Here is a 19,519-nt window from a genome sequence, read left to right as displayed (position 1 = left end):
GTTTTTGTATCCCAGCTATTTATACAGAGGTATTACACACCTGAAGTAACCAAAATATATAATTAGTGTGAAATGTCATTTAATTTCACTTCATTATTCAGTCTTACATCATGCTCATGTCAGCCAATCTCTGTGTTGGAGATTAAGCTTTTTACTTGAGTTTTCATCATGCAGCCTTTAAACAGAGCCCATGTTAATGGTCGACGCATGTACCCATGCATAGTATATGCTGAAATGCATGTTCCACTTCAGTAGAAAATTGGTTTAAAATTACACACATACGCTACTGTGTGAAATTGTTGCTAGGTTGCTATGTGAAGATGGTTCTCACACACACACACACACACACACACTCACACTCACACTCACAGTCCCCGTCTCTCATGCCAGGCCATGCTGTGATCCCCAAATACTACTACGTACCGGCTGACTTTGTGGAAGCGGAGCAGAACAAGCATGGAAGCCAGAAGCGTTTCCCTAGCAACTCTGGCCGTGATGGGATGTTCTTCCTGTGTGGTCAGGCCCTTTACAACATCGCCATGCTGCTGGGTATGCCTCTGTGTGTGTTTGTGTGTGTGTGTGCTTTGATATGATGCTCTGAACACACAATCATTCTGTTCATCCTAATATCAGTCTGCAAGTTCATACATAATGCAAAGCTAATATGACCTAAATGTCATATTTTATGAGATGTATTATACCATGTTATGTGTGGTATGATAGAAAACATTCTGAATTGTCAAAATTCATCATTTCATTATTCATGATTATCTAATCAAAAATTTTGAAATATGATATAAATCAAAGGATGCAGTTTGACTCATCCATTGTGTGTGTATTGTGTGTAAATGACTAGAAAATGATTTTTTTCTTTTATTTTACACCTGTTGCTGTGTGTGTGTGTGTGTGTGTGTGTGTGTGTGTGTGTGCGCTCACAATCTAGTGGATGAGCTGATCAGCCCTAAAGATATTGATCCCATCCACCGGTACGTTCCCTACCAGGATCAGCGCAACGTCAGCATGCGATACTCCAATCAGGTACGCGGTAACGTGACTGTGATTGATTGTCATCACTTGGCTTTAATCTGAACTCTTATTGAAAACTTATTTCACAACTTATTATCTGGAATACTCATATGCACTGTGGACATTCATGCTACTGTTTGGATCTTTGGATTTAAGTGCTCCCTGTTAAGCTGTACCTCTTGTTGATATGACTTATAAGAGCATTTAAGTGCTTTTGGCCTAAGGTAATAACTGCATACACACGATAAAAAAACAATCGACTGGCTGTTGTTTTATTTTAGAATTCATGTAGCACTAAGTGCTTAATGCTGTAGAGGCAGAGAGTGGGCAGCGAAAGGACTGCCCTCTTGTTATTTATGTAGTCTAACCAAGGAGGACAACTTTGAGCTGCAAATAAGGGGTAATAACAGATTAGTTGTACGTTCGCAATTGTAATGGATAATCATAAGCCTGAGCTAGGAGTTTTAAAATCCAGGCTGTGTAAAATTCACTTTTTTAAATGCTTCACACGCTTTTAGACAAATTTCACAGAACACGCTTAGCCCTAGAGAATAGCCCTACATCCTGTGCTACGCAACATTATGAAGACTGTCTTTCCAGCGGTGATGTGTATCACCTAGTTCTCTGTCTACCAGCTTTGCAGATGTCCTCTTTCCTCACTTTAGCATTAGTTGTTTTAAAACACATTCACTCAAAAAAGGTTTGAAGTTGGATTGTTGCATTGTTCTCGTCAGGCGTTCTTTAATTTAGGCTTACTTGAGATAATCCTAGTAAATTAATTTAAAACAACAAACACCTGCATCAAAGGTGTAGAAATGAATGGATATCGGCCAGCCAATTGGAATTAAGCAGTCTCAGTAACCATGTTATAAACACAGCATGTTGTAGTGAAACGGCAATAAAAAAAAGCTTATTAAAAAAATGAATGTTTAGCAGTACTAGCCACTGCATTAATGGCAAGTAGAGCTGCATAGATTAATCAGTTATCGATAAGTTGTCAACTATTAAATTAATCGCCAACTATTTTAATAATCGATTGATCGGTTTGAGTCTTTAAATTATATGATTCCAGCTTCTACAATGTGAATATTTTCAAGTTTCTTCTCTCATCTGTGACAGTAAACTGAACATATTTGAGTTGTGGACAAAACAAGACATTTGGACGTCATCTTGGACTTTGGGAAAAACTGATTGACATTTTCCATCATTTGACATTTTATAGACCAAACAACTAATGAATCGAGAAAATAATGAAACAATGAAAATAATCGTTGGTTGCAGCCCTAATGCCAAGTGCCAACATATACTGCATCGGACATATATCACTCTTATCATATGTCCACTCAGTCGAGCTGGATTTATTCTTGATGCAAGGGGTTAACAGGAGTCCAACCGTAGATAACGGCACTGTGTTTTCATTTATCATTCAGTGTCAGATGTCACACATTGATAGCACCCCCACAACACTTGATGTATTGTATGTAATCAGGCTGTATCCAGCTTCAAAATAATTCCCCACAGTAACGGTGCTTACAGTCTTTCATTCACTTTGTGACATAAAGTGACCTTGAGCTCCACATGTACTTGAACTGTGGTGACATCGAGGTAACTTGTGTTATGCTTTGTCTCATTACTGAATAGGAGCCTACATGCAATCACTGTGCCGTCTTTCAGTCGCTGGGATAGAGAGCGGCTTTCGTGGCGAGCATACTGATTGGAGTGGAGATGACTTTGCTAGACGTGTGTTACTAAAAAGGAGAAGATTACTGAGCCACGTGGCCGGGTTGCTCAGTGGGTAGAGCAGGTGCACATATACTGGGAGGTTTATGCCTCGACGCAGAGGTCCAGGGTTTGAATCCGACCTGTGACGATTTCCTGCATGTCTTCCCCCTCTCTCTTCCCTTTCTCACCTAGCTGTCCTGTCAACATTTAAAGGCGGAAAATCCCAAAAAAGAATCTTAAAAAAACACTTCAACTTTCCTTGATGTTTTCTGAGGACTATGGTTAACTGCTCCTCAGATCTCTGCAGGGTAAATCCAGACAGCTAGCTAGACTATCTGTCCAATCTGAGTTTTCTCTCACACGACTATCTTGCAGCGGCTCTGTGCAGAGCTTAGCACCGCCCATGACGATTCTGATTGGTTTAAAGAAATGCCAATAAACCAGAGCACGTTTTCCTCCCATCCCAGAATGCTATGCGGAGTAGCCAGACCCTTTGGAGGAGGGTCTTGCAAAGCGAGACTACATATTTCAAGAGGCACACTCTGGCGTAGCAACAGCAGCAATGTGCGTTGGCTTTTAAAGCTATGCAGTAACCCCTTAACGCACAACTATAACTCCACAAACGTCCACTAAATTCCCACCACTCAGTCCTGCTTACCACTTTGTTGTGTTATTTGTGTGTGCTAGCATTTTAATTACAATTCATCCATCAAAACCACCCTTTTTTTACCTTGCCCGGGGCCAGTCTTGCAGACAGGGATTAAACCCAGTCAATTTGCTCTATGAACTGCCTCTCTGAATGGCCCAGGTTTAATCCATATCTGAGACAGCTCTGAGGATCACACAGATGAAGGGTAGTGATACGTATACAATGGCCTGATGTTCATTCTCTTTGCTGTACAATGTGGATTGATAAGTCCCATTCTGCGCCTGTATGTTGAACTTTGTTTTTTTTGTAGCTCGGCTGATAGGATGTTGCTGCAGTAGAACAGGACACACAAGAGAGGATAGGTCCGCAGAGGTGCAGTGTTATGAATGCCAGACTGAATCAAATAGGTTGCAGGGGGAAAGATCAGCGGGAAGTACAAAGACAGAGAGAGAGAAACATAAGAGATAGAAGAGAGCACATCAGCCTATAGGAAAACTCTGCGGAGAGCCAGAATAAGAGAGATGAATATTTGCCTCAAGAGGTGGTACAAATGTTATTATTTAACTCTCCAGGACATACTAATATCCTTTAATACAAGGAAGGCCAACGCCGTTCCTGGCTAGGATTTTGAATTGACATTTACCATCTGTGTAAAGCCATTTCTCATCTTGTCTTTCTCTGTGCTGACATTTTCTAAAAGAAGATTTAGATAGATAGATACTTTATTCATCCCGAGGGAAATTTTAGAAAAACAATATACTTATACAAGGCAAATATCAGGATGTCATCTCCATTTCCCCATACAGCCATTGAATGCTGCAGCAGGTCTCTTGCACCAGTTCAATGGTTGTACCAACCTTGTACCTCCCCTGTCTGATAAACTGAAGTAAACACCCCTACATCCTCACCAACCATCATGTTCCAGATGTGTTCATTTAAATGGATTTTATACTGGATACTATTTAACTACTAATTATAGAAAGATATATAATTAGTGGATGTTCCAATATTTTGTTTATACAATTAAACTGTCAATGTTTAGGCCTGTTTCATGTTTCAACCATTTATCCATTACTGTTAGCTAACTATTTCAACCTTTATCCATTCTTTGAGCTAGTTATTTCAACCATTTATATATACATGCTTTCAGCTAAACATTTTAACTGATTTTCGATGACTATTAGCCATTTCATTAATTTCATTCATCAATTTCTTTTTGATTAATCTGTTTACTGTTCCAGCTGTTAATCCACTACTTTAGCGATCTATTTCAGCCATTTATTCAATACTTTTAGCTAACTATTTTAACCGTTTATTCATTATTTTTAGCTAATAATGTTTAGCTTTTTTGCCCATTGCTTTAGGCTAGTTAATCATTTCAGCCATTTATTCATTACTTTTAGCGAACTATTTCTACTCTCTTTCTAAGTAGTTTTCACACACTCACACAAGTTGTGGTAGTACTCAATACATGGATATATTTTTCAATTACAACTTAACTTCTTTTGCACCAAATTAGTCAATCCTTCCACATACCCCCTGGCAACTAGTGACCAGAAGTACCCTTGGTTGGAAATCCCTGGTTTAAATCATTTGGGTTGCTGAAGGGCTAAAGAACAGATTTAGCATTCATCCAAATAGGATCTGTGCGTTTTGGATTACACGTTGTTTACATCTTCAATTGGTATCAAACAGATAGCAACTTATATGTTGTGATAGTTAATAGAATATCAGCCCATCAGCATCATCTTACTTGAATTAGCAGGTGCGGTGTGATATTTCTCTGGTAAACAGAATGAATACATTCAGCTCCTTTGTGCTGCCAGCATTGCTTTTATGAATTCAACTTCTAAACTAGTATGCAGTGTGAGCCGAGCTTGACTCCCCTCAGGTAGGCTGCATATTTTGTTGAGATTACTTTTATCACAATGGCACTTTGTTGAATCTGGATTAGTAGGCAGCGTGACAGCTGTTGTGAGCCCGGCCTCTGATGGTAGCAGGCACCGCTCTGCGTGCAGCCCATTAACAAAAGGCTATCGCATTTAGTTTGATGTTTTCAGCCATATGCGGTCCAAATAAATGCACCTTCATACAAAACAAAAAATAAATAAAATGGAAAGCCCGGTGGTTTGCTGTCACAGTGATAATGTGATAATAGTCTTTTCATGGCCATTTGAAAAGTGAATTAAGCAAGTTGTGCAGTCCACACAACTTGATGATGAGGTTATTGTAGAGCTGACAACTTGTTACTGAAGTTAATGCAATCTGTGAAGGCTAACTGGGTGCGCTCAGTTTCATCAGTGGACACAGTGTGTAGGTGGGAGGCAGATGATGAATCCAGCCCACCCACTGGGGCATCAAGGTAAATGCTACCGTAGCAATGCAGAAGCAATCCCAGAAGCTAGAAAAGGTGTTTGACTATGCGCACAGCAAACTGTTTTCATTCAGTTGAGTGGCCGCCATCTTTCACTTCTTATTATACATCCATAGACTACAGCTAACTCGTCATCCTGGCAACATTATACTTTCTACATCTCCCCAAAGCATGATGGCAACCCAGGTGCGTAAACCTGAGTGGGACCAAAATATCCACTGTACCTTGTCACAATTAATAAAAATAGAAAAAAAGATATTCCTATATATATCCCTATTTATTTTAATTAGCTTGACTCTGTGGTTATTTTGGTATCATAAAAAGAAAAATCCGCCTTTTATATCCAGTCCAAACTAAGCCATGATGATGTGTTAATGGACTCTTACTGGTCTTGCTCAAATTTGACCCATTTTCAAATAGTTTCTATATCACAAATGTGGGTTTCTTTCAACAAAATATTTTGGCATTTGAAAAAAAAGAAGATGAAAGAACGTTGAAAAAACTTGGATAAAAGTGAAAAAAAAGGCTGAAAAACGTGCCAAAAACATTGGGGGGGAAAGCGACAAAAGTTTAGAAAAAGACGACCAAAATGTTGACCAAAAAGTTTTAATTTTAAATTTTGACCCAGAAAAACAAAAAGTTGCTTGTTGGTCGATGGGAAGACAACACAAGGGCTACATCTGCAGAAACAAGTTATGAACAAAACAATTATCTTTGTTGTTACTGAACTTTTTAGCAAAGATTTGCTCATCTCTACATCTAGCAGTTACATGCAACGTTAGCATTCATTTGGAGTCATGTTTGTGCCCACCTGGTGAATGTAAGTCTGATATTTACTCTCTGTTTAGCTCTGTTTTTTTATCTCTACCAACTCTTGAAATATCTGGCTCTTTTGCTGTTAAATGCTCCACTATTTCCATTACCATTATCCACTACTTCAACTGTCTGTCTGTCATTGAGGTTGAACAGGTACTGTACAGTGGGGGTTTTAAAAACGGCTGCCTGCTGCTGGGTGATACATTTGAATGTATGTTTTACAGCCAAGCATTTCATCATTACCAACATACACACACAAAAACCTTTTGTAGTGTGTGCTGTGCATGCTGTTTAACAAGTCATGATGAGGAAATGAGTTGATGTGATGGAAGTTATTCACTATGTAGGTACGATGATCTTTCACATACAGGTGTTGCAGGTGTTTGTCTTTTCTGTCTTTTAGAATTCAGTCAATCAGAGAAATCACTTTCCATTGCCAGACCGAGTTTTTCAAGCAGTGCCACCTGAAAGCTGCTGTGAAGCGTTTTTTGATTTTCCTGTGAATGCAGGAAATCAACAGACTTTCAGTTTCAGTGCGTACCTGTATCTTGCCCTCTAGCAAGGAGACATTAGATGTGGTTGTTTAGTCATGTGGCTGGTGCTGAGCTGAGAGCCTTGCAGGGTCAATCGGCCACACAAATTGCAGACTTAATTCTTTATTCCTGCTATCCTCCGCTGCTTCTCTCACCTCTCATTTCTTTTTTCTCGTTGCTTTATACCATGTCTCCCTGGCTCCCAGTCTTTTTTTCTTCCTTCTTTTTATCTCTATTTTTATTGTATCTTGTTTGCTCTCACATTTTCTGTTTCAGCTAGACACAAGCTTGAGATTGGCAGAGAAAGAATGAGGGAGAGGAAAAGAAAAGCAAAGGGGGAAAAAAAGGAGGTATCTTTCAAGCAAGAAATGCTGTGTGTGTGTGTGTGTGTGTGTGTGTGTGTGTGTGTGTGTGTGTGTGTGTGTGTGTGTGTGTGTGTGTGTGGGCAGCTGTCTTGTTGCCTCTGCATCATTGGCGTCCAGTGTTTAGTCTGCGGGCAGGAAAGGCACATGGGCATGCTGAGCTTTCACATGCAGTTAAGGCTTGATTTGTACGCTCCTCTTTCTTCCTCTATGTATGCGTGAAATTTGCTTTCCAGTTTTTGTATCCAAAAAAACAACATGTATGTGTAATCAGTGTGCATGCACCCATCATTACATATCATTCTCTCTGCTTGTATGTGTGCTGTATATGAGAGCGGCGTGTGTTTCTGTGGGTGCAGTTGTATGCAGTATGTATAAGTATGCATGTGTGTTTGTGTGCTTGTGTATTATTCATCGTTCCATTCCATCCAAATGTCATGCTACCACTTAAAGTCCCTGCATCCATTCATTCCACAGCTGGAGACAACAAGATGCTCTGTAATATTAAACCGATGAATAGCCTGCACTGTTGTACTATTTGGTTCCACATATATAAGCTTGTATAAGGTCATCTCCAGGCAACTTGACGTCAGCTCTGAGAGATATGTGTTTCAGAGGAGCTGGCGAGGTTGCCCTCCCTCATATAACCAATGAATACCTCTTCATGCCATAAAAATGGTCCATGCCATACAAAATATCTAAAATACTCCATTTCAACAGATCCAATTTTAAACAGCAGTATGTTACACCGCTACATTTAGCATTGAGTATAAGTTGCAGTAAGAGATGTTTAGGACTGTACTCTTAAATGTTTTACCCCTGAATGTGAATAATCAATTTCACTTTCTTACTAAAATATGTGATTTTTCTTGCAGTTATATAGGTGTTTTATTGTCTCATTTTAATCCCTAACAAAGCCCGCTGTGACTCCAAACCCCTGCAATGGCCTGCAGAAGAAGTGCAACACTTTATATTCTTGCACGTGCCTGAGAAGTATGTATTAACAATCTGCACAACGCAGCATCAATTTTATGCAGCCAGTCTATATTTAAAAATGATTATACAGCACATATCCTGACATTGTACATAGGTAAGGAACCATGCATTAAATTTGCATCATGTGTGCACCTCAGCGTGGAGGGAATGTGGTTTTGCCTCGAACAACTAGCATTTGGAAGTTATTTAGTTGGTGAATGGGGCGTTAATGCAACTTTAATGAGTAGTGGAGCATGGTGTGCATAAACCTTTTTTTCTAACTTAATGACCTGCAAGCCTGTTAAATAGAATATGAAGCTATAAAATAAATAATAATAAATAAATATGTATGTAAGCCACGTGGCAAATGGTGAAAAATCAGCAAAAGTGTATTGCTACAGTGCTGCTGGCACCTCTGTACTCTAATAATAGTTGCAAGTGGATAATTTTTTAAGCTTGACCCTGTGGACAAAGGCAGCTTTCCTTAATATATTTAGCAGCTACCAAACTGCAGTGGTCGAGTGTGTTGGGTTTTTGTGCATGAGAGACAGCACGCTCCCAGGGCTGTGAGGGTGAGTCAGATCAAATGCACCCCGGGGAGCATGGCGTGACGTCCCGCTGATGAACATGCAATAATACACAGCGGGCGTAGCAACTGGGGGATCTGAGAAGTCATGAATGGCTGTTAAAGTGAATTAGTTGGTTATGTTGCTTATATCACACACTTGCTTTTAATGGTATGGCCTCAATCTACTCAGCTATTCAGGCATTTGCTCAGTGTCACATATTCTTAGTGTGTCTCCTTTCACGCTATTTTTCTCTATCGGTCTCTTTGAATTCTGTTCTATTTTTTTGTGAATTCAACAACCCACATACACCCACATACAGCACTGAAGCACATGCAAGAATAGCACAGCTTTTAAAACGAAGCAGCATAGCACTCACCTCTGTTATTGTAATACTCTGTAGGAACCTTTGGCTTCCGTTAGATTTCTCTTGTATTTGCACGCACGCACACACACACACACACACACACACACACACACACACACACACACACACACACACACACACACACACACATACACACATACACATACACATACGCACACAGACACACATCTCGCACCATGTTAGAACAAGGTTAATGGAAAAGTTGCATTTGACTGCGAGAGCTGTCAGTCATCAATCAGAGATAAGGCGTGGGTCATGAGAGGCCCACAATTTGATAGCGCGGTGTTGGGAACAAACATCCCTCCCTAAAGGTGGGGTGGAAGGAGGGAGAAAAGGGGGACCAAGGGAGGTTAGAAAGGAGAGGGAGTAAGGCTGAAATATACAGGGGTAGGGAGGAAGAAAGAGAGAGATGAACCCATTTCATTCTTTATATTTAACACAGATGTTTGTCCCAAACATTTCATTTTTCAGCTTCTCACTGGTTTGAAGTGGACGGGACTCAGATAGAGTCTCATCTCCTCCAATGGGAGTTAAAGGTGAGGTGACATTCTTTTATGGACCAATCAAAAAATTTGAATTAGAATCTGACAACAGCTGGTGGGTAGTTTGGTCACTGTCACTCAAATCTGATCAAACCACACCCACACAGTCCTAATGAAGCAGAATAGCTGAGCTGTTGAGTGTTGTGTTTTCGTGTTTGTTGCTTATTTAATCCATGAATATTTAATGTTATAGAGAAATACTTCATATTTGAAGTCCGATTTTCAGGGGCTTTAAGAACTCGACATACTTGTTTGTCTACTCTAACAAATGTTTAGGCTGACACACAGTTACCTGAAGGCACTGTAGGCAGCTGGACCTTATTGGGATATAATGGTTTGCTCACTACCTAGTTCTTCTATTTCAAATAAACCAAAAATATAGAGCACATCATTTTTCTTTAAGCAGAGGCTTGTTCCAGGGAAGTTATTATCACCCTGTATAAAAACACAGCAAGTCTAGATCGCATAAACTGGCTATAGGCTGACAAACTGTTGGTTAGTAGTAGATGTAATGTAAAAAAAACATCACATAAGAGACATTTTGTTTCTGACTCAGGACATAAACAACATTTTATAGCTGACTGTATGAATTTGTTATCTGGATGATTATTGTATGAGCACAGCTGGGGGTGGAGAGGGAACCTGGATTCCTCCTGCTGTGTACAATGTTTTTTCGGTCAGTTTGCTTTAAAAGTTGATGTGTTTATCGAGTGGTATGTACAGGCAGTTTAGATCGAGAAGAGTGTTTTACAGCTTGTTTTTCTATGTCAATAAATGGACAGACTGTGTGGCGTTGTCATCACCACCAGTATCTCTTTGACAGATAGTCTTGTTACTGAAGAAGCTGTCAGTGGCTGTGTGGAGAGATCATAGGGTGCAGACACATGTTAAGATAAGTGAAATGTGCATATGGCTCTAGATTCAAACAGCAGAACACAGATTACAGTTTAGTGACAGGACACCATTGAATAATCTGTAGACTGTCCCTTTCTGAAGAGCAAAGGGACACCATGAGCAGCATGGAACAGATAGACGTTAGATTACTTCTGACCCAAATACACACACACACACACGCACACACACACACACACACACACACACACACACACACACACACACACACACACACACTCATACAATTACACTGCATTTTCAAACTTACATGCACGTCCTCCACAAACCCTACAAACAAAATCCCACATATTCACGCTAACTACCTTCTGTATCCTCTGCTTCACACACACACACACACACACACACACACACACACACACACACACACACACACACACAGATTGAGAGTGTGCTAAACCCTGCTGTTTGCCAAATGGCCTGGTGCCGGGCAGGAAATGTCGAGCCCAGCGGTCTGTGACAGTAAAAGCCCTGAAGAGATGGCTCATGACCTTAACCTGCAGGGAAATGGACATCACTCAGACACACTCACACACTTTGCATGCATTAACTCTTGACACACTCATACCAATACATGCACATAGTGAACTCTCAAAGGTTGTGTGTGTGTGTGTGTGTGTGTGTGTGTGTGTGTGTGTGTGTGTGTGTGTGTGTGTGTGTGTGTGTGTGTGTGTGTGTGTGTGTGTGTGTGTGTGTGTGCGCGCGCGTGTGCGTGTGTGTATGTGTCCTTCTCAGATACACCTCTGCTTGTTCTTCTGTCTTACAAGCTGTTCTCTGTGCCAGGGCCCCATTTAGTGGTGTCTGATAGGTTTGGCCTCTCCTGTTTCTTTGCCTCACTGTCAGTGTTGTTAGCCAGCTCTGGCGTACAGTACTGTGTCTTCCTATTTACGGCTGACGTATTGCACAGAAACAAAAGGGAAGCAAGCTGCCTGAATACACAACCTCAGGGAGGATGACAAAAACACCCGAGTAAAGATCAAATATTTGAACCTGCTGTGCACAATTCATCCAAAGCCTCACTTGAACAAAAGGCTGTCACATCCCTCGTACATTTAGGTATATCAACCCCTCCTGCGCTGGGTTTGGAGCGTTACATGAGTATGGGAGTATGTTTGGAGCCAGGTGTCCTGAGAGGAGGCATCTTGGCTTCTATTATCTGCTTGTTAATGGTTACTGCTGACAGTGTACAAGCCCAAGCTTCACAATGAGGGTGGGGGGGGTCTGTTCTCAGTACTCACACCTGCACTCACTAGCTCTGCTTTAAACCCAATAATTGTGACAGCACACAAAAGATTGAGAAATGATGGTGGTCTCTGGGTATTTAAGCCTGAAAATGCAAATGATTTGCCTGCAGTGGGTAGAAAGCAGAGAAACGGCAGGATTTGAATTAGAGTAAGACCTCTTCCTGCAGTTCTTCCTCTCTCTGTTCACGTGCATACACGTTTAACTCCCTTCTCTCGCTGGAATGACCTGTCATTGGCCAAAGTCTCCCGTCTAAAGCCTGAATACAGAACCAATAGGAGGTGCAGAAGTCTCGTTTTCTATCAGACCACTTGAATTACAATATGCTGAAAGATTAGTATGGACGTTTTGCCGACGCCAAAAATAAAGTGCCTACCACAGCTTTGACTAAACGGTTACTGGCATATGTACTCAGTCAGTTTCACATGCGCACATCCAAGGAACCTTAAGGTGCTTGCTCTTTACGATTAAAACACTTCACTACACAGATCCTGTGACATATAAGTAATGTAGTGTAGAGTACAGTATGAATGTATATGTGAGGGCTGCATGCCTCCCTATACAGTATATAGCCATTATTTTTAATATCTTAATAACTGTAATAACCTGTTTCTTTGTACCTGTGCTCATTTCATGATATCAAGTTAACTTGGAGTGTACGGTGCCAGGTGTAATGTAGCATTTTAAAGCATGAATATGCCTGACTAAATAAAGCTTTTACGATACCTTTTTACTTCACCCTTTAGAGTGCCTCTTCACTCGCCTCTCTATTTATTAATTAGTTATAACTTAAATGGAACATTTGATGATGCATTTCAATTGTCTTAACATACAGACGTGTCTTGTTTGTAAGCAAGTAGCTAGAGACAGCATGAGACAGAGAATGTAGGAGGGAGGGTGACAGATGTTTTTCCTGCTGCAAACATACTCTATTGAGGAAATGCAGATCTAAGATAGCGTGCAGTAGTACAGTCATTCAAAGGAGAAAAGAGCAGCCCCAAAACATCTGTGACTACTTCTAAATGAACTGCAAAAGTTATATGCAATATGCTTAATTGCACAAAAACATGTTGGCAAAACAACTCTTTACTATTTAGGAGATGTGTCTGCTGAAGAACACACACGCTGCTGTTGCTCCACACCTGAAATCTTTTTATTAACTGAACCTAACTGCAACCTAAAACAAAACGGCTGGCCTGAACTTGACTGTTACTACCATCCCAAGTGTAAAACATCATATTACACATTACATTGACATCGTTGTCACGTGCTGGAATCCTTTTGTGATGGAGGAATGGCTTCTGAAACCCCACGATGATGTGAGCAGTCATGCAGCAATCACCTTTTGTCCTTACCTGTGGGTTTAGGTGGGTTAACTTCTAAAGCATCTCCCATGAGGATAGATGATGTCAGCGTGCAGGAAATGCAGTTTTTCAATACTTCACCAAGGCTCTCCGAGGTTGTGCTAATATGCCACCATGTTAGGAGTCTGACTAAATGTATAACATGAGTTTTTATTTCGGTGTAAGCGTATGGATGGGACATGTCATAGCCTTGCTGTTGACGAATGGCATGACATGTCCCTGTTGTAGGGCTGCAATTATTTATTCAATTAATCGAATTTTAATCACGATCACGATTTTGGCTTCCCACGATCAAATTTGCGTGAACGAGCGATATTTAAAATGCGTCATTCCATTCATAGAACGCTCCGTATCAAAGTTTTTTTTTTTTTTTTTTCAAAGCCAATCTAGCGCTTCGTAAACCACTCTATGATCACGTGCCTCCATGAGCCAATCAGAGTTGTTCCCTGCACCGCGCAGCTTCGTTTCTAGATGTAGACAGTCACGTGAGGAAAATTCAGATAGCAGTCGGTCATAATTATGTCAAAAATATAATATGTTTACCAGTTTACCAGTAAACGCAACATTTTGTCCCGTCTGTGTTGTTTTTCAGACAACAGCAGTGACCAGTGCTAGTTTGTGTCTTTTAGCTCATAGCTTTAGCAGCAGACTGTTGTACGTCCCGCTGTTGGAATCCTCAACAGAGAAATACCGTCACACTTTACACCGTTTAGCTGTCAGCATTTTAGCCGTGTTTAATCCAGTTTCTACTGTAGCTAATAGTAGGCTAACGTTACCTGCTGTGTACAAACAATAACATTTGTTTTGGTTAAAATCAACAAATAATTGTGATAATTAATCGTGATCTCAATATTGATCAAAATAATCGTGATTATCATTTTGGCCATAATCGTGCAGCCCTACCCTGTTGTAATAACAGCTGTGCACTCTTTTCACTAATAGAAACCCATTTGACTAAGTCGTGGCTCTCAGTGTGTGTCATGTATTTCTAAAAGGGAAGTGTGGGGACCGGTTTATAACTGCTCCTCTGGCAGCAAGCTTAACACTGCAGTCTGCTCATTTGTTGAGCAGTTTTAGAGCATTTGTGTGTGTGTGTGTGTGTGTGTGTGTGTGTGTGTGTGCGTGTGTGCGTGTGTGTAAGAGAGACTGATTTAGAGAACACATTTGAACCATAATGCCCATCTGTTCCCAAAGTTTATAAATATGTGTGTATGGGTGTTGTGCGTTTTCTTTTTCTGTGTGTACATCTGAGTGTATGTTAGTGGCACAGAGATGTATTTCTGTTCCATGGTCATTGTCGGGCTACATGTGTCCATTAGAACTCATTAAAAATAACATTCTCATACACACAAACACAACCAGAAAGAAAAACATCACCTGTACAACTCCATTTTCATATGTGGCTGCATGTAATTTCCTTTTTTTTCCCTGCAGTAGATCATTATGCCCACACGTCACACACGTAGGCGTTAGTAATCAGGCCACTTATCTTTCCCAGCCTTCACGGCTCTCCGGGTGTAATATCAAACAGTGCCGCTCTGACACGCTGTGGCTCCTGTAGCTCACACCGTGCCTCGCCTTTAATATCAATTGATTTATTTATTTTTCTTCTGCTTTACTCATAAAGAATTCTCCGGCGGAGGATCATTTTTCTGAGCTGAGTCCGGGGAGCAATGTATTGCTTTCTCAGTCAGGGCGCCTTTACAATTACACCGACCAGCGCCATGCAATCCAATTCTTCACTCAGTTCTTCTCTGAGGTGATTCCACCGTCCCCAATCTGTCTCCCTCCCTCTGTGTCGGTCTTTCCATTTCTATCTCTTTCTTTTTCCTTTGTGTTGTCAGACTGGAAGCATTTCCCTTAATCAATCTCCCGCCTCATCACCTCCCCCTCCTCCAATTGTGCTCGACCCATAAGTGCGACTGATTCTCGTCATGGTCTCGTCGTTAATACCACCAAATGACCGTTTGAAAAGATCCAACTTTAAAAACGTACACGAGACATTTTCCTCTCCAACAGCCCGGATTGAAAATGACTTAGCATTTCTTTCATGTCCCCCCCCCCCTCCCCAACATATTTCTGTTAAACCCCTGACACTTTGAAATACCCTCATCAAAATATGAATCTCTGAGCTGCACAGAAACCAACTTCTGGAGGACGATACAGAGCCCGGAGGCATTCGTCTGTGTAGGGGCATGAAAAGAAGGGATTATATTTCATTCAAATAGTTTTTTTTGTTTTTTTTTCGGTGGTGGATAAAGTCCCAGGCTTGCTTTTTAACTTTATGAAAGTCTTTGAATGTGTTATTCCTTTGTGATGTGATGCTGGCTGGAGGCTGCCTCCCTCGTGCTGCGCTTTGCCAGCCGACACACTGGGAGCGATCTGACCTGGGAACAGTGTCGCAGAGCCTCGCTGAGTTCAGCTCAAGTTTGGTTTTTTCACTCCGAGTTTCATTTAAATGGTTACATGTTGAGCTAGAAGAGAAAATAGAGTATTGTTATCTATGGAAATAGTGTCAGTCATTCATTCAATCAATCAATCAATCAATTCATAAATAACTGTATGGTGGTTATAGGCAGTAGTTGAAGGTAACTCAATACATTTACTCCAGTACTGTACTTAAGTCCAAATGTTGAGGTACTTGTACTTTACTTGAGTCTTTTCTTTTCATGCCACTTTCTACTTCTACTCCGCTACGTTTCAGAAGCTTTAGTTACTAGATTTTTGCACACATATAATTATAATAATAATAAATAGAATAGAATAGAATAATAAGAATAATATAGGTACAAGAAAACATTTGTCTGGAGGGAAAGAACAAGACGTGTCTACAATATGACCGTGTGTGTGTGTGTGACCATCAGCCTGTTATCTGTGCTAAGTACACATTTACAGCAGCATTCAGCATCAAGGCAATTTTCATTTACACACATACAGTTTCTCTTCTCCCCCTCAAGATGCATGTACACTACGAAATCCCAGCTGAAGCATTTTCCCTATATTTTTTATTCCTTATCCTTCAGCCCATACTTACATACAGTAGCCAATATGACCAAAATGTATCTCCCCATTGTTAACCTGCCACCCCACACCAATCCATCCCCTAGTAGCAGAGGGCAGAGGGGATGTTTAGTTGAATATGTTAGTCTAGTAGTAGTTAGTTAGTAGCCTAACTGTGCTGTGTATTGGTAAATCCATGGCGCTGTCCGTGGTGCTGAAGTAGCAGAGCTCAGGTGGGGATTAAAGAAAGAGTCGTCGATAGGCTGGTTCGCTAGTCGCAGGTGAACAGAACGAACTAGGTCCGTCCTCCCCTGTTAATAAATTGCCAATTCTTTTTATTGTACCTTCTATTTTCAAACAGACAGCAGGCAATACAACAGAACATAGTAAATTCATGGACAAACCCTCCTAAATAACTGTTAACAGATTTTCTTTTAAAAAAAGAGAAGGAAACTGAAAGAAAAGAAATGTGTTGGTAAAAAAAATAAATTCATGAAGTCTCCGTTCAGTACACAACATTAATCACATGGTGAGGCTTTGTCGGCTCCCTGATTTACAGACTCACAGCTGTGTACAGTACATAAATCTACTGCTGCTTGATGTCACCTCCACCCTGTGTTTGAGTCTGGATCGTTTTACTGGCAGAGGTGTTTTGACAGAAACGTCTGAGGTTTGACTCTGAGAAATGCTTTTTTGTGGACGATTTACTCCGACCTGTGAGACACACGAGTGACAGAGAGACCGAGAGAGTGAGAGGAATGAAGACAGGTAGTGACAGAGTGAGGCAGAGAGAGGTAGTAAAAGACAGAGAAAGAGACATAGGGAAGGAAAGGAGGGGATGAAGTATGGAGAGAAACAAAGAAATGAAGGGCTGGAACAAGAAAGCAAAGAAAGAAAAAAAATAATGGCAGAAGGACAGAAAGATGGAAGGTAAAAAGGAAAGAAGATACATCTGGATGGAAAGACAGAGTGAGAGAGATAGAAGGAAGGAAGAAAAGAAGAAAAAGGGAAGAAAGAAAGCAAAGAAGAAATAGAAGGAAAGACAAAGAATGAACAAAGAAAAGAAGGTAGGATCGAAGAATAGAAAGACAGGAGGAAGGAAAGAATGTAGGATTGACAAGGAAGGAAGGAACGAAGAAAGGAAGGAAAGAAAAAGAGAGGACAGAAAGAAGGAAAAAAGAAAGAAGAAAAATAAGGTAGGATTGAAGGAAGGAAGGGGAGAGGCAAGAGGAAGGAAGGAAAGAAGTAACAGCAGAAATAAAAGCAGAGGAAAGAAAATGAACAGAAAGAAGGAAGAAAAATAAGGGCGGGATAGGATACAAAGGAAATAAGTAAAAGGAGGAATGAAAGAAAAAGAGAGAAAAGTCTCAGACGCATCTCATCTCGTGTCACAACTCAGTGCTTTTAATTTTGGAGGGAAAAGTCAAATGAAGCGGAGCTGGAATTCATTTCTGTTCTCACAGCAGCGGTCTCTGGCCAATGGCTTTTCACTTTGTCAGATTTAGTGCAGCTGTATCTCTGAGGGGCCTGCTGCAGACCACCGCCAGTCCCTCCTGCAGCTGGAAATCTTCCATAGCACTTCAACAGCAACGTCAACAGCAACGTCAACAGCATGTCTCAGTTCGTCCATCTTAACACTTCCTTCATTTCCTTTTTCCACCTTCTTGTCTGTGTGCATTGTAAGTTCTTGGTTGTTGTTTTTTTGCCACAGCACAGGTCACATGCATTTTTCTGGAATCCATTTCCAGACTTAGACTTCTCTTTATTCATCCTTTTGGGATGACTCCCGCAAGGAAATTAGACTTCCAGCAGCAGATTTAAGCAGCTTACAAAACACTCTTTAAATAAAGAGGTACAAAAAATACAGTATAAGAATAACAATAACAATACAAATTTTAGCTAAATATTTTTTACAAAAAGTAAACAAATAGTAAACAACAATAAACTACAGATAAATAAAGATAAATATATAGATATATAGGACTGTGTATAGTATTGTGTTATTATACAGTTAATAAATAAAAGACATTTAGCATAAATTAGCAGTTAAGAGCAGTTAGAGTGTCCAGGTATGTATGTGAGTAGATTATTTATTTATTGCACAGTGAATGAGTGAGTAGCTACCACTCTCTCCATGTGGTAATCTGCAACTTTGAAATTTGCAGAGTAGTCATTGAGTCTCGGTGTTAACTAGAGCAGCAAAGGTAACAGCTGTCATGAAATTGATTGCGGTTGAATAACAGATCTGTGTCTTTCTTTCCAGGAGTGTGCGTCTCTACTCTCTGCTCATGCAGAGATGAAGTCAAGGAGTTATTTATTCTAATGTGTTTGGTTTTCGTGACAGATGTGTGCCAACTCTATTTATTAATGCATCTCTTTCATTAGTCATTCTGTGTGTTTGTTCGTGCACGCGTAGGTAAACAGTAGTATTTGTTCTTCCTGTCACAGAGAAGTGCCTGAGGTTGATACGCACATTTACACACAGTGGGAACAGACAGTGTTATTAGACTGAGACAAAACAGATAAGAACACAGCTCAGAAACGTCCAACTTGCCTCAGGAGTCAAAGCTAGCAGGGCAAGAGCGAGAGACTTCCGGACTGCAACACTCGTTTGTAACGGACAAGTTCAGGTGCAGTGAAATAGACTGAAGGCATAATCAGAATCCATGCAAAAGTTAACCTTCTAATTCAAAGCACTCAAAGCACTGTAACTGCTAGACTCTTGACCCTGTAACACTAATCTGACAGCTCACTAAGGGGCGAACTCACACTTGGCCCAGTTAAACTGTGCCTGTGTTTCACCTCAAAGTCTGGTTCCTTTAACTAGTGTGATCGCTCTAAACCGTGCCCTGGCCCGGTTCGGTTGGACTCTGGCACTGTACGCATCAGTGTCTGAGCATCATCGCTAAGTGGGCCCGGGTCTGTTTCTTTCCTTACAGATGAACGGGAATGGTAGTCGGCGAGTAAGCTGTAAGGCCGCAATGTAATAATGTAAGCGTGCTCTGGCCCTGAATGTTTTATTGCCTTGTAAGTGCAGGCCAGCAGGGG

The 19,519-nt window shown here is 40.7% G+C and overlaps 1 protein-coding gene across 3 annotated transcripts in view; it reads left to right on the top strand.

Moving 5' to 3' along the window:
* The window catches only part of phkb (phosphorylase kinase, beta), a 128,248-nt gene that overhangs the window by 60,665 nt on the left and 48,064 nt on the right, over positions 1-19,519 (top strand). For all 3 annotated transcript variants that reach the window (XM_031309134.2, XM_031309142.2, XM_031309152.2), the window contains 2 exons: positions 391-549; positions 944-1,038. In XM_031309134.2, the coding sequence (XP_031164994.1) occupies positions 391-549; positions 944-1,038 (254 nt within the window). The remainder of the gene's footprint in view (positions 1-390; positions 550-943; positions 1,039-19,519) is intronic.

Source organism: Sander lucioperca, chromosome 3 (genome assembly GCF_008315115.2).
Source record: "Sander lucioperca isolate FBNREF2018 chromosome 3, SLUC_FBN_1.2, whole genome shotgun sequence".
In the NCBI taxonomy this organism is placed as follows: Eukaryota; Metazoa; Chordata; class Actinopteri; order Perciformes; family Percidae; genus Sander; species Sander lucioperca.
The sequence above is the reverse complement of the archived record's forward strand: the minus strand, read 5'-3'. Positions and strand labels throughout refer to the sequence as shown.